The 15,933-nt window shown below is 38.6% G+C and overlaps 1 protein-coding gene across 2 annotated transcripts in view; it reads right to left on the bottom strand.

Annotated features, from left to right (window-relative positions):
- Window positions 1-15,933, bottom strand: part of WASF3 (WAS protein family member 3) — a 137,997-nt gene that overhangs the window by 11,406 nt on the left and 110,658 nt on the right. For both annotated transcript variants that reach the window (XM_025364621.1, XM_025364622.1), the window contains exons 4-7: window positions 11,772-11,906; window positions 9,522-9,675; window positions 5,501-5,618; window positions 853-1,028 (exon numbers count right to left, since the gene is read on the bottom strand). In XM_025364621.1, coding sequence (XP_025220406.1) covers window positions 853-1,028; window positions 5,501-5,618; window positions 9,522-9,675; window positions 11,772-11,906 — 583 coding nt within the window. The remainder of the gene's footprint in view (window positions 1-852; window positions 1,029-5,500; window positions 5,619-9,521; window positions 9,676-11,771; window positions 11,907-15,933) is intronic.

Genomic DNA, 15,933 nt, shown 5'->3' with positions numbered 1-15,933 from the left:
TGTGCTAAACACCGAGTTTTACAAAGGTAGAAAAAGAGAAAAAGGACACAGATATAACCCAAAGTCCAGGATGCTGTTGTTTTGAAACATTCTTGATCACATATTGTAAGAATTCTCTATTCAAAATTTTAAATGCCAGTGAGGGTTTATGCAAATGGCAGACTACAACTTTACAAAAGCAGAAATAGAAAATTGAATCAAACGTTAAAATTGACTAGTCATTTCCTGTCGTTCAATGAATGCCTTTGGCGACAAGTGTGACTTAATGACCACATCATTCACGCCTGCAAGAAATATTTTTACTTAACTGCTAATAAATTTTAAAGTAAACGCCAACAGAATTCTTCTCCTGAAATTAGAATATATAAGTTATCTCAAGTAAGAAGTAAATCTCTCTTTTGTTCATTTTTTCAAAGGGTTACTAAAGGGAACAATGAAGGTACTCCTTAGTTACTTTACCACCTACCAATCATTTTTAGATACCAAGTGACGAAGGAAATTCAACACTCCATGCTAAGAGAAAGGATTAAATGATTATTATAGTAAAAACTTAAGTCATAAGCAGTTACCCCAAATTCAGAATCAGTGTTAAAACACTACACCTAGGTGAACTCAACAACACATTTTAAGTCAGAGAGGTTTTCTAAAATCAAAAGAACCCAATGTAAAATAACACCGTCTTCAAGTATTATTTTGAAATCAAAATACAGATAATTAAGTTTTAAGGAAAATCTTAAGGCATCATGGGCCATATAAACCCCGAAGCTACTGGTGCATTTCAAATGAAAATAAAACCAGGTAGTACCCAGTGGCCCAAGCATGGGGGCTGAGGGAGCAGCGACACACACACACCTAGTATCTGGGGACAGGGATCCCTCGGAAGACGCTCCGTGGTACACACTCTGAGACAACCTGTTGTCGGGTCTAAGCTCTTTGTCATACGCCATCATATTCCACTCCTGGCGCCTGTTCCTGGCTTTTCTAACCTTTTTCACCTCACGGGTGGTGCCATCTATACGCTTTTGCTCCTGATGTCCAGGAAAGGAAAGAGAGCATGCCAAGACAGAAGGGAAAGGAAAACAGCTGGTTAAATGCAGTTATAATGCACAAGACCCACGCCTGATGAACAGACAAGACACATTCGCATTTCGATTACGCTAATGTTACAGAAACTCTAAAGCAGCGTACTCCTCTTACCCAACAGAACCGACAAAACAGAATCAACAAGAAGTTACCCTGCTACAGCCGCAGGAGCTGCTTACCATTGTTTTCATTAAAGTAAAAAACTTTCACTTGAATAGGCTTGTAACTTGTTTTAAACCTAAACAAGTTCTTTCAGATCTATATTATACAGGTGAACGACCTGGAAACATCACACAGAGAAATTATTTCCCGCCACCACACAATTTTGACTGACTTCTTAACATACAATTATCTTTCAAAGAAAATAATTCAAAACATTCTGTTCCCAATTTCTAAAAGATTACGGAATAAGTGAATCCTGTACATAGTTTAACACAAAACTAAGCAAGATAAAAACTTACCTGCCCATAAAACGAGTCATTCTTCCTCTAGCCCTACTTGGCCAGAAAATGTTTCATTCAACAAATACTTAGTTTTTACACAGGTGCTTCTTGAAAGGTGAGAAGTTATTTCTATGTGTGCCTGTAAGTTTTTCCTGCCTCCTTCATAAAACTGTATGATCTTTAAGGATGAGAATCATGTGTCTTTATTTCCCACATTTCCCTCTTGTCTTATGGTATCTCAACATACTGTTTTTATACAGAATACACACGCAACGCATGCTGGCTAAATGATCAAATCCACAGCCAGGCAGCAAAAGCATGAACTTCTAGTGCTACGCCCGAGGTACTGCACCAGGCACTGACAACACAAATGGCAAACACACACACACACGGCATCTGCCCTTATGGAGCCTGCACTCCATAAGAGGACACGAATAAATGTATTATAAAAGTAAATGTATTTATTTTTACAAATATATTTTTATGTTTGAGAGAGAGAGAGAGAGAGAGAGAGAGAGAGAGAGAGTGTGTGTGTGTGTGTGTGTGTGTGTGTGTGTGTGTGTGTGTGTGTGTGTCTAGTCTGGAAGTCAGGGAGGCATCCTGGAATGACTGAGGGTATTGAAAGTGTATTTAAAGTGGCATCAATTCTGCAGAGGAGTATGGGTCAGGTGCATGCCAAGCGGAGAGGACAGACTGTGCGAGGACTCTGGGGAGGAGGATGGCACTGCACTCAGAGAAATAAAAGAAGGCAAATGGTACATTGGGGTGAACGGCCCAAGATCTGAAAGGCAGGAAGACCTTGGAGGCCTTTATCCCAACAGCAATGGGAACCCATTAAAGAACGAGAAGGGAAGGCTGGCATGCTGAGGAGGCATTGGAGATCTTTCTGTGTTGCGGAAAACAGATTAAAAGAGGGAAGATAGGGACGCAAGCGAGAAAGCTACTAAGTGGGTACAGGGTAAAATAATGGCAGGTGGTCCAAGGGTGTGGTGAAGACAGAAAACTGGACCGTTTTCAGAGGCATCCAGGAGACTTTAGTCACAGATCCACAGAGGATGTGAACATGAAATTCACAGAAGATACAGAAATGGTTAATAAGCATATGAGAAGACGTAACACAGATTCAATCTTTCATCAAAAAGAAAGTAATATCCAGGACTGGAGAAGACCTGGTAAGAACATAAACTAGTCCTTCAGTCTTTTAAAGATTAGGGGCAATATAATTCTCTCTTTCAAAATTTAAAATTCACATTCTCTTCAATAAAAGCAATTCAACTTCTAGAAATTTATCCTGAAGAATTATCTGCACCTAAGTACAGGGATAAACACTTCAGTATTGTAAGAGCAACAGTAATGGGTAATTTATGAAGCATTTATATTTCAGAATACTACACAACTATTAAAAAGGATGAAGTACATTTTAAATAATGTCAGTGTAAGTTATACGTAGTATAACTATGTATACACAAATACTTTGTAAAATGTTTATGCATACATTTATGACTGCTAAAAGGTCTTAAAAGATGCACACCAACCTGTTAACCATGGCTAGGTACTCTCAGGGAAGGGAGTGCTAACTGAACATTTTACAACCAGCATGTATTGGGTGTGTACTTTGAAAAACCAAAGGAAAAAAGTGAGGGAGGGAGATTTCAATGTGATTCCAATATGCATCCTGATTAAGAACCATCGTATTAAAAATAATGAATAACTATTCCCCTTACTTTTTAAAAGATGTATGCTGACAAATTCAGGCATGAAGTGTTATGATATCTGCAACTTTCTTCACCATGGTTCAGTCTCTAAATCTACCTATCAACATGCACACAGGACACACAAGCGCGTGCGAACCAAACATGAAAGAATATGAACAGTGATGAATCCAGGCTCCAGCTACACTGGCCTACATTAAAATCCTTAGAAGCTGCCAAACCAGTTCCTCCCCCAGGATGATCTTAGGCACTGCTACCTAGAAGCCTCCTCAATTCGGAAGCACGCCACCTCATCTGCTCCCCACCTCTCCAGCCTCCCCGCAGCACCCTCCCATTGTTGAGCTAACTTCTGCTCCCCTCCCGGGGATCCCAGCCTGCATGACGCCTCCTTGGCGAGGTCTTCCTTGACCTCTCACTGTGTGTACACAGTCACGCCACAGGTCATCTCACTCAGAGTGCTCTGTACTTTTCCTTCACCACACTTACCAACAGTGTAATTACATATTTGAAGCTTCATATTTGTGTAATTAGGTTTTTAATGTTCTTAAAGCATCAAACTAAAGGAAACAAAGTTCAAAAATGTGGGGTTTTTAATCCTCACATTTTCTAAACTAATTTTTCCTTCAGATTTGTCAACTGCAAATTGAACGTGATTTGGGTTTCTGAAATCCTGGGAAATAAAGAATATCTTGCCTCCTTTTCTATTTCCATATGAAGCGGACCTATATGAACATTTTGAAACTTCTCTCCCTCTTGCCGCATTTCCGAGGGCTGCCTGATTATTTAAGGCCTGTGTCCCTCATTATACTGTCCTCTCCATGAGGGTGGTAATCCTGTTTTTTTCTGCCACTGTTTATCCAGCATTTAGAAGGCATTCAACATCAAGCCATTATATAAGTGAATGAAAGAAATTCTTACCAGAATTTTATGTGTTTGAGGAAGGTAGAATGAGACAAAACAGCCCAGGAAATAACAAGTGATTTTAAAGACACAATATTCATACATAAAAATTGTTTCCCCTTCAAGAAGAGTGACAAAAAATTAAACAGTTTTGCCAAAAGCATCATTGAGAAAGGAAACCTAGAAGGCCTTTTAAAAAATTAGGCACATTTTAAAGGCAGGTAAGCCCCAGCATTTTTCCCCTGTAACTATAAAAAAGCATGAGGATTAAGACAAATATGCTTTTTAAATATTTGTTCCTTTTCCACTCAAAAGATTGGTATCTTTCTTTTTTCTTCACTTGAATGCTCTGTAAAACCTAGCAACTTTTCCAGGATATATCCCAATTAAATCTCCCAAAGCCATGAGCACAAGAAGACTGTGTGAGTGACCGAGTCCTTTGCATCCCCCTTTCCCGGAACCAGTCATGGGGTCTTACAACAGCACAGTCTGCAAACTGTTCTCAGTTAAATGCTGTTTTCGATTTTCAGATTCTCCTCCAAGCCAAACTGTCACTCCTACTGGGCCAACACCCTCAATGCCTCAAAACCCTAAGGCTATCAGCTCACAAAATGCTAAGCGCATTTCTCCTAACTAAAGTGCTCTAATCTGTCAAGCAAACTGGATGGTCATTTTTAAATATAGCTGATGTATAAAAAATATTAAAAAAATACTTGTCCTTAGAGAATTATTCCTCTCAGTGGCCTAAGTCTAATTTCTGGGTCCAAAAGGAACAATTTTCAAAACACAAATCCCTTTACCTTAGTAGAGTGGGCTTCTCCTTTGATGACCGCTTGCAATGCAGATATTTCCCAACCTTCAGACTTGCAAGTCTCTTCCTACCCCTACCCCTTAAAGGGAAGTTCCTTTTCAGTAAATCCTATCCCCTGAATGTGCAAATCACGTATGCCTCTCAATCTCATGTGAACATCTCACCAAGATTTTAATTACAGCTAGAAGGCAACCCAACAATTAAAAATGTTAAAAAGACACAAGCACATCATTGTATCTGATTTGGAATACTGACTGCTTTACAAAAATTTGAGAAAGCAGGAGAGAAGTTACTAAAACACGGTAGCAAAACTAAGTTTAGGAACTACTTTTGTTAAAGCAAAGCAAGGGCTGGGGAACAAATCAGTATTTATTGAAAAATAGTATTACTGCGTTAGACTGAATTGTCAGGATCTTTCGTGAGAAATGCAACCTCTAAGAAAACTTCAGCACTATATCCAATATCTCAACCGCTTAAATAATTTACTATTTCTAAACAAGAATCTCCTTTTAAACACTGATATGCACATTTCCCATACTGAAATTATTTACCTTTTGACGCCTTTTCTCTTTCCTTTTGTCTTCTGTGTCCTGTAGCATTTTTTCTTTCCAGAGGTCAAAGAAATAGGAAGGATCAGTATAGAACTTCAGCCCATCCTTCTTGTCATCTCTACAAATCAATGGATTGTAAGTCAGGGAAGAAAAGACTGTTAGAGACTTTTATATGCAGGTTAATGTTAACTTGATTTGAACTCATGGGATTATAACATCTACATGGGGCACTTAAACTATCCTATACAAATTAAGTCTTTAAGTTTCCTTATTTGAAAAAAATGTGAAGACATAAAACAGCAACCTATTGTAGAATAACCTGTTGTAGGTTAAAAGTACTCTTGCAAATTTAGAATTGAGTATAGAAAATTGCTCAGAAAAAAAAATCACAACATGTCTCATATTCAGCAATTTATAATACCTCAATTATTTCAGGAAATTTTTTGCTTATTCCAACATGGGACTATACACAGAGATGGATGGATTCTTAGAAAGTACACATTCACTTCTACACTGCAGCTTCAACATCATTAGGATTAAAAATTAGTAAGTACTCTATCCCTTTTTCTCAATAAAGTTTGCCTAACATCTATAAGTTCAATTAGGAAAGAAGCAAAATGTTTATGGGGCATAAATATGAGGAAAAACAGGGACGAACTATGTATTTTCAAACTGGAAGTAACCTACACAGAAACTTTATTCACCTGTAGCCATTTCATTTTAAAGCACTATCACAGGCAATTACTGTGGTCTGAAGAATATTTTAAGTCTTCATATAAGTAGTTCATTTATCATAAAACCAATGATGCGGCTAGCAGAGGTCCAAAGCTGTCATGTAAATCAACAGTCATGATCAAAATCATCATGATACAAAGTAAACACTGTCTTCTAGTAATGCTTCTGAAGACTACCTTCAAATGGGGGGGGGGGGGCAGAACATTTTATATTATTTCATATCAGTATTTCAATGAGTTATCCAGGAACACAGGGGAAGCAAATCAGTTAAATGAGCATAGGAGAGTTGATGCCCAAAGAAGGCTAATTGTTCAGAAGAAAGCAAAGGTCTGTCATTAAAGCCCCCGCTATGCCATCTCCTGTTAAGTGTCTTACCATCAAATACCAAGGCCTGGGTGCCTATGGGGCTATTCTGGTCGCTATGTCTGAAAATCACTGAAGAGCCAGTGCAACTCACACTACACCTTAACCTTTGACTACTAATGTCCTTCCTTTCTTTTCCTAGTTTCCTAATTGATAGGCAACCTGCATGATAGATATTACATTAATAACATTATTGTGAGAAAGATAATTTGTTTCCCTAAGATACCAAGGCCTTGAATATAGGTAGAGGTCTAGAAAAAGCTGCAAAATTTAAGACGTATAAGATGTACCTTTCTTTTTCTAAAAATGTGGACAGTACCTTAATGAAGGCAGGAACTCACTTAAGTAGGCAAATGTTAACCTTGACAAGAATATAAACAGATATGTTCTTTTTTATTATTATACTTTAAGTTCTGGGATACATGTGTAGAAAATGCAGGTTTGTTACACAGGTATACATGTGCCATGGTGGTTTGCTGCACCCATCAACCCATCATCTACATTAGGTATTTCTCCTAATGCTATCCCTCCCCCTTGCCCCCACCCCGCAACAGGTCCAGTGTGTGATGTTCCCCTCCCTGTGCCCGTATGTTCTCACTGTTCAACTCCCACTTATAAGTGAGAACATGTGGCGTTTTTCTGTTCCTGTGTTAGTTTGCTGAGAATGATGGTTTCCAGTTTCATCCATGTCCCTGCAAAGGACATGACCTCATTCTCTTTTATGGCTGCATAGTATTCCATGGTGTATGTGTGCCACATTTTCTTTATCCAGTCTAACGTTGATGGGCATTTGGGTTGGTTCCAAGTCTTTGCTATTATGAATAGTACTGCAATAAACATACGTGTGCATGTGTCTTTATAACAGAATGCTTTATAATACTTTGGTTATATACTCAGTAATGGGATTGCTGGGTCAAATGGTATTTCCAGTTCTAGATCCCTGAGGAATCACCACACTGTCTTCCACAATGGTTGAACTAATTCACACTCCCGCCAACAGTGTAAAAGTGTTCCTATTTCTCCACATCCTCTCCAGCATCTGCTGTTTCCTATAGCTTCTAATACTTAATTTTTCGGTCACTTAGGCTGGGCACAGTGGCTTATGCCTGTGATCCCAGCACTTTGGGAGGCCTAGGCGGGTGGATCACCTGAGGTCAGTAGTTTGAGATCAGCCTGACCAACATAGTGAAACCCCATTTCTACCAAAAATACAAAAATTAGCCAGGCTTGGTGGCACATGCCTGTAATCCCAGCTACTTGGGAGGCTGAGGCAGGAGAATCGCTTGAAGCTGGGAGGTGGAGGTTGCAGTGAGCTGAGATCGCGACACTGCACTCCAACCTGGGTGACAGAGCGAGACCCCATCTCAAAAAAGAAAAAAAAGTCAAAGATATGCTTTATTTTCCATAAGACTGAATACACACACACACACACACACACACGTGAAAGTCAAATCAGTTTTTATGCAATTAAAAACTGTGAATCACTACAAATATTTTATCATGATCTAGATTAATCAATGTAAGTGGTTCACTGGGTTATCTGATTTTTTTTCCTTTAGAACAGAATTTCCAGTGAGGTTTCTTAGTAACAGCAGGTAGAAAGTTTTCAAGAGCAACCCTACATGTTATATTGTGTTTGAGGCTTCAGTGCTAAGTAAAAATGAAACTGCCCCAGGAAAATGCCTACTGAACAAATGCAAAGCCATAAATTAAAACGTTAGGATTATAATGTTATAGTCACACATATCCTTAACCTTTTTAAATAAGCGTGCTAAAACCTCCAGAAATGTCTACTTTTTCCATAACAAGGCGTGGCATCTTTCTCCTCTGCCACCAGTTTCCATGTGGCCTGTTTTTCCGAGAGCATCTCCTTGTCTGTGCAGAAAGAAAGTGATGTACTTTGAACTGCACTTTCCTAGCACAGCTGCAACAAGGGTGGCTCCAAACATCTCCCTGTGGACAGTGAGAAAGGACAGGAATTCGGACCAAGAAAAATTGTATGTACTCCCTGAGATGGGCCAAAGGGCCCCTAAGGGCAGGACTGCTGAGAGGGCAGTAAATGGAAGTGGAGAACTCACAGGCTCCTGGAAGGCCCTCACAGGAGAATCACCAGAGAGTTGGCCCGGGGCTGTGAGGATCACTGGCCACCACAGTCTGTGCTTGTCAGAGGCCAAAGGATGAGCTCCACAGGAGGCCACAGAGGTGGGGAGAGGACAGGGCATACCACAAGGGACAGAGAGACAGTGTTTGAAAGAGGGATATGGGACAGGAGGCGACAGCAAGTATGGGAAGAAAGTGCTGAGCTGGGAGAAGGCAGGAGGGGTGTTTAGAAAGAGCATTTTAGTTAGTCTCTTCATATTATTTTTTTGCGCTATTTATTTTCCATTGTTTTTCTTGGAAGTCTGGTCCTGACAATGTGTCCTACCATTTTCCAGTAACAGAAGGTTAATCTGTTGACTATATTTTCACTCTTCAAAACCCTAACACTACAGAACACGTTTCTTTCTGAATTAAATAGCAAATGTCTCTGCAGTGCTGAGACCCGTATTTTGCTGCATTATAAATGAATTCTGTAGTTCCTTTCATATTGACATCGAATCTAAAAACATAACCACACACAATACTGTCAGGCAACGTACTCACTTCTACTTAAGGTAGCTACATCTAAAAGCTAAAATCAGAGCTCACGTTTCTACTGTTAAATGTATCACTATGCTGAAATACTATAACTTTAATAATTATGTACCAATGAGTAGTTTCATTGTATATAATGCAATTATTATTTTCAAAGTTTGAAGTAATTCTGAATTTTAACGGAGATGAGCCATCAAGGACATTCCCACACAACGCGTTAGCTTGCTCCCAGCTCTGCCCAGCTCTCCCCTCATCTCTAGGAAAGGTTCTGGTGCGCATGAAGCTATACCTGTATGGTGTCAGGATGTTCAGAGGCGGTGGCTTATCACTCTGGTTGTAAATATCAGCAACAGGATTAGGAATGCTGTTCTTTGAAACCACCTGCTGGTCTTGGACTGTGGAACTTTTGAAAGCTTTTTTCATGTTGATATCCTGTAGTGAGACTATTTAGAGAAAACCCCCCAGTTGAGTTATACAGAAATATTTTTAACTGTTTAGAAATAAGTACCACTTGACTCACAATCAAAAGCACCTCCTAGAACAACCAAATAATATTTTTATTGTCCATTTAAAACCATGCTTAATAGCATGTGTATTCCTTCCCTTTCACAGATAATAGCTATCACTATGAAATGAGGTCAAATCATGATCTCTTTTTTTTGTAGTAATCTAATTATTTCACTGAACCTAATATTAGAGTAACATTCTTTATTTAAATAGCACTTCTCAGAAATCACATAGGAATATAGCTATGAATGTAACAGGCATGTACATGCACAGATTTCAATACCCTAAGGAAAATACCGTTCAAACAACATTAGTTTAAATATAATGCATGTGGGAAATACTTCTGCAAAAATTACACAAATGGAAATAACACATTAAGGTTTTCTGCAACAAACATTAAGGAAAGATGGCAAGGCTTTTCAACATGCATCTAGTCCCAAAAATTAAGTAGCTTAATCGATGATACAAAATTACACTAAGGATTCAGAAAACCGGGGCTGGGTAAAGTTCTTTCTCGTGCTTCTACAGCACTTTACATTTCATTTATTAACTCATCTGACTTTCATCAAACTTTTTGAGGTGGACAGACTAGGCTATTAACCCACCTATTCAACCACTGAAGCTGGGCTTCAGAAATGTTAAGATTCCAAAAACTCCAGCGAAAAAGTGGCAAGACCAAAACAGAATACAGACTACCTTTCAGTCAAGTATTTCTTCTACTGTAACATCCATGACCAAGAAAAGTAATGAAGTAAAATCTTGTTTGGAAAAGGATTTTAAAGATATGACATGTACTACAAAATCTCATAAAATTTAATCTACAGATTAATCTTTTCCAGGGTAAGGTTATCATAAGCATTCTAATGGCAACAGCCAACAAAAAGTTGAAGAAATATGAATAGCTATTAAAAATCAATTGTGATACTAATTTAAAACGTGAATGACTGGTTTAAGATGTTAAGATTTCCCTACCTGAACAGACCAAGTAATACTTATTGCTGGAAAAGTGAGTAACAATGCTTCTATAATGGATATTAAAATCAATGTTCTACATTTTTGTTATATTTGTAATTCACTAATCAAATTTTGACCTTTGAAAAAGACCTGAATATGAGGTAACATATATTTTTTAAATGATGAGGGATGACTCCTACAAATAACTACTTTAAAAAAAAAAAAGTATTATTTTTACCAATACTACTCTATAGATACAGCGCAAAAATCAGACACTAGGATCTTTACAAAGCAACAAGAGAAACTGTTAACTGCCATTATTTAAAGGTAAAACTAAATTTTAACCTAAATATTTTTCTCAAAATAAATATGAAGTAGTATATTTTGTACTTTTTTAGCATATTTTCTCCAGCTCAATCTCAGTCTTTCATTCAAGATACTGAAAGTAAAATTTTAAAAAAGGGATTGTTGATAGCTTCAATTTTGTTGAGACTGACAATTTCAGGGTGTATCATCAAATGACTATCATTTAACTATACAATGTTTGTCAATATTAACATTATTTTAAAGCCTGCAGCCTAAAGGCCTTCAGTAAATGCTATTTCTGAGAAGGTTAATGAAATTTTTAAATCAGCAGAATCACCAGGATTTTACAGGCATCAATCCTAAGAGCACCAGGTGCTTGTGTCACACAAGGTATGTATAAGACTGTCTCGGGTGGACCATATCCCTAGAGTGGCTCTGTAATTTTTAGGTAAGAAACTATTTTAAAAATAACTATCAGTAACCTAAATTGAGGCTTCTAATACTGACTGTATTCAAAGAAGCCTTTAAAACAAATACTATATTGGTAATTTTCTTAAAAAAGAGTATACAGTATGAAGTAGACCAGATATGAATCTTTTCATTGTGAATTACCCCAAAGTTGTAGGTTTTTCCCCCTCACTATTCTTCTAGGAAAAGACATGATGAAACATCAGCATACCACCCCAAGGAAAAAGCAGTAATTACACTGCAATTAATTACTACCATCTTGTCAACATCACTTCTAGCTCACTGCTTTCAAGCAATTACCTACCCTCTTCCACTGTTGAATCCAGCTGGGTGACTTTGACAGCGAGGCGATCAATTCTGTCTTGAAGAGAATTTGCTCTGATGTAGAAGTTGTTAGCCTCATTAAACAACTCACCAAATATGTCTTCAGCATGTTTGCCTGTAGAATAAAATGAATGGAGAAGGCCATCTGTTAGGGAGCTGATGAAGCGGCCCTCACACATCCTCACCTGTCAACATGTGGAATTTTGTGCAAACGAGTATGAAAATAAAGTGTCACAGTCCAAGGCCTTTAGAACTTCTGAAGTTTATTAGAGATACTCTTATAAATCTGAAACTGACTCAAAGCTGTAGAATTTTAAAATACCCCAGATAGCACAGAATCTTTATTGCTATATGAGCTATCGCTCAAGTTGCTTCCCACTAACTGCAACTTACGTTCTCATTTTTCATGCTTTAAGTGTACAATCTCAGGAACCAAACTTTCACTTTATTCCCCAAGATAACTGAATTATCATGTTGGCCTTTAAATTTGGGATTTTATCTCATTCACAATCAGAAACATTAGATATCTTATTTGTGCCTAACACTTTCCAATGGCATTAAATTCTTCCAATTAATATTTTGAAATCTAGGTATATAGTGCTAACTCACGCACTCTCTATAAACCAAGATTTTGAATTCTGAGTTAAATTTTTCTGCATGGCTCATTTCTACATTCCTCTGAGTGTTAGATATAACTCCTGCTTTTCTTAAAATGTAACATTTCTGAAAATTTAGCAAGCAAGATAAGAATCATCATCTGCTTACACTGAATTTCCAAATCCTAACACCATTACTTTATCCATTCAACAAATATTAAATAGCTGCCTACTCTGAGTGGGTAAGACACATCTCACCTTAACTTTTCTGAAAGAGATACCTACCACTTCTTTTTATTTTTATTTTCTATTGGTTTACCACTCAAATGAGAAAGAGAACCTGAACCTCCCAGGAAGAAAACTTCATTAGAGTTAAGAATAACCCTAAAGTTCTCATGGTGCTTTACAGTTTATACGTTGCTTTCACAGCCACTTTCTGTACCCTTTGCTATAATCCATGAGACCGTGAACTCCACCTGTGTGATGTCTCCTGCATACAGCTGTTCAATGAATAAGTGAGTCTGGGAGGTAAACAGGAAGTTAATGTTTTCATTCTCCGGCTGACTAAACAGAGGATCAGAAAGGGGATCTGTCCAAATCCCATGCCTAGTACAAGGCAGAGATAGATGAAACAAAAATACGGTCTTCTAACTTTTAGTTCTCTGCTTTTATCACGTAGCTCCCTGGACTCCCTTGGCTGCAAACTTCATGAATTATTTCATGCCATGAAACACTCGATAATTTCTTATCTACTTAATGAAATGGACTAAAATATTTTACTGCTTAAATGGTTACACCCAGACACTGGGGATGAATTCTTACGAGTTTAGAATTAGTGTAATTTCATAGATTCTGTGTAACTGTTTTAACAAGAAGAATTTCTCTTAGAAAATAAGAATAAATCAATAAACATGTACCCCATCCCCCACCAAAAAAGGAGAGAAAAATCCAGATTTCAGCCTTCAGCTAAGCAATAAATTGCTTCTCTTAAAGCTCAATATCCACAGCATGGCCTTCTGTGTTCGCTTAATATTCTGTCGAAAGTTCCCATTCCCATAACATGCAAAATGGTTCCACAAAGGCAAAAAAATAAAGCCTTCACACAAACTATATACATTTTAACATACTGTAACTAGCTGTGGCATCCAGAATTAATGCTCATTTACTGCTTTATGAACTCTTTCCTGAGCTCCAGACTTGTTATCTAATTAGCCACTGAGCATCTCCATGCTGATGTCTGTTAAGACTCTCAAATCCTGTACAAGCTGAAATATAATTCCTTCTCACCTTACCTCAAACCTGCATCCCCATGTTGAAAAGCACCCACCATCCAAAATGAAGCCCAAGCCAGAAATGGTGTCACTGTGACAGCTCCCTCTCTCTATGGCTAACTCAACACCAAGTCTTGTCCCTCTACACCCACCGCCATCTTGCCCCAGACCCTCATTTCTCTCCTGAATTACATCAATAGCTTTTAGATTCACCTCCCATCCCCGAACCCATGCATCGCACTACTGCCAAATGATCTAACAGGAAGAACTGACTATGTCATTTCTATTTGAATTCTTTACTGCTCCCTGTCATTTCAAGATAAAAATCTAATAAGCCCCTCGGTATGACAAAGAAGGCCCTGTGCACCACACTTCATTTCTTTTTTTTCCCAGTTTTTAAAAAATAATTTCAACTTTTACTTTAGATTCAGAGGGTACATGTACAGGTTTGTTACATGGGTACACTGAGTGACCCTGCAGTTTGGGGAATGAATGATCCCTACCCAGGTAGTGAACATAGTATCCAAGAGACAGTTTGTCGGCCCTTGCCCCACTCTCTCTCTCCCCATCCAGTAGTCCCCAGTGTCTACTGTTCCCATTTTTATGTCTATGTGTACCCAATACTTAGCTCCCACTTGTAAGTGAGAACATGCAGTATTTGGTTTTCTGTTCCCGTGTTAATTCTCTTACAATAATGGCCTCCAGCTGCATCCATGTTGATGCAAAAGACATGACCTCATTCTTTATTATGGCTGTGTAGTATCCCATGATGTACCACATTTTCTTTACCCAATCCACCATTGATAGGTACTCAGGTGGATTCCATGTCTTTCTTACTGCAAATAGCACTGTGATGAACATACGAGTGCATGTGTCTTCTTGGTAAAATGATCCATTTTCCTTTGGGTCCATGCCCAGTAATGGAATTGCTGGACGGAATGGTACTTCTATTTTAAGTTCTCCTTTCCACAGTGGCTGAACTAATTTACATTCCCACCGTGTTTACAGTAAGCAAGCATTCCCTTTTTTCTGCAGCATTGCCAACATCTGTTATTTTTGACTTTTTAATAGTAGCCTTTCTAACTGGCTGCACCTCATTCCTGCCCTTGCCTGGTGCTCCAGCCAGAATGCACTACTTGCAGTCCCACACTTCTCCCACTCCTCACACTCTGTCTGTGCTTCTGCACAGCTGCTCTGCTCCCTCTGCCTCATGCATGGGCACCCCCTTCCTCACAGTAATAGCTGACACTCCTGAGCACTCACGGGGCGGACCAAAGCCTACGTGTTTTACCTACCATTTCTCTTCTTACAAATCTGCCATGATTTCAATCATTTTAACAGTTTTAAGAATGACTGAAATCCCTTTCACCACCACCTCTCATACCCATTAGGATGCCACTATTTAAAAAACAAAAACAAAAATGCAGAAAACTGTTGGTAAGAATGTGGAGAGATTAGAACCCTGTGCACTGTTGGTGAGAATGTAAAATGGTACGACTGCTGTGGAGGTTCCCCCCAAAATTAAACATATGACCCAGCAACTCTACTTGAGCATATACCCATAAAGAAGTGCAAGCAAGGACTGAAGAGACATTTGCATATCTATGTGCACAGAAGCATTATTTGTAGTAGCAGAGGTGGAAGAACCTGAGTGTCCATCAATATATGAATGGATAAACAAAATGTAGTATACACATACAATGGAATATCATCCAGCCTTTAAAGGAAGGAAATTCTGACACATACTATAACATGGATGAACTATAACATGGATGAACCTTGAGGATGACATTAGGCTAAGTAAAATAAACCAGTCACAAAAAGACAAATACTGTATGATTCCACTTATATGAGGCATCTAAAGTAGTCCATTTCATAGAGACAGTAGAATGGTGGTTGCCAGGGGTCAGAGGAGGAGGGAAATGGGGAGTTCTTTAATGAGTGCAGAGTTTTACTTCTGCAAGATGACAACATTCTGGAGATCCGCTGCACAATCATGTGTACACAGTGGTTAACACTACTTGCTACAGTTTGGATGCTGGTTGCCTCCAAATCTCATACTGAAATGTGATCCCCAATGTTGGAGGTGGGACGTAATGGAATTTGTTTGGATCACGGGGGTGGATCCCTCATGAATAGACTAATGCCCTCCCTGAGTGAGCGAGTTTTACTCTAGCAGTTCCTGTGAGAGCTAGCTGTTAAAAAGAGCCTGGCAGCACCTCCGCTCCTTGTTTCCTCTCTCTCTCCATGTGCCCTCTGCACACACAGCTCCCCT

Source organism: Theropithecus gelada, chromosome 17, assembly GCF_003255815.1.
Source record: "Theropithecus gelada isolate Dixy chromosome 17, Tgel_1.0, whole genome shotgun sequence".
In the NCBI taxonomy this organism is placed as follows: Eukaryota; Metazoa; Chordata; class Mammalia; order Primates; family Cercopithecidae; genus Theropithecus; species Theropithecus gelada.
This window is presented reverse-complemented; position numbering and strand designations above follow the sequence as displayed.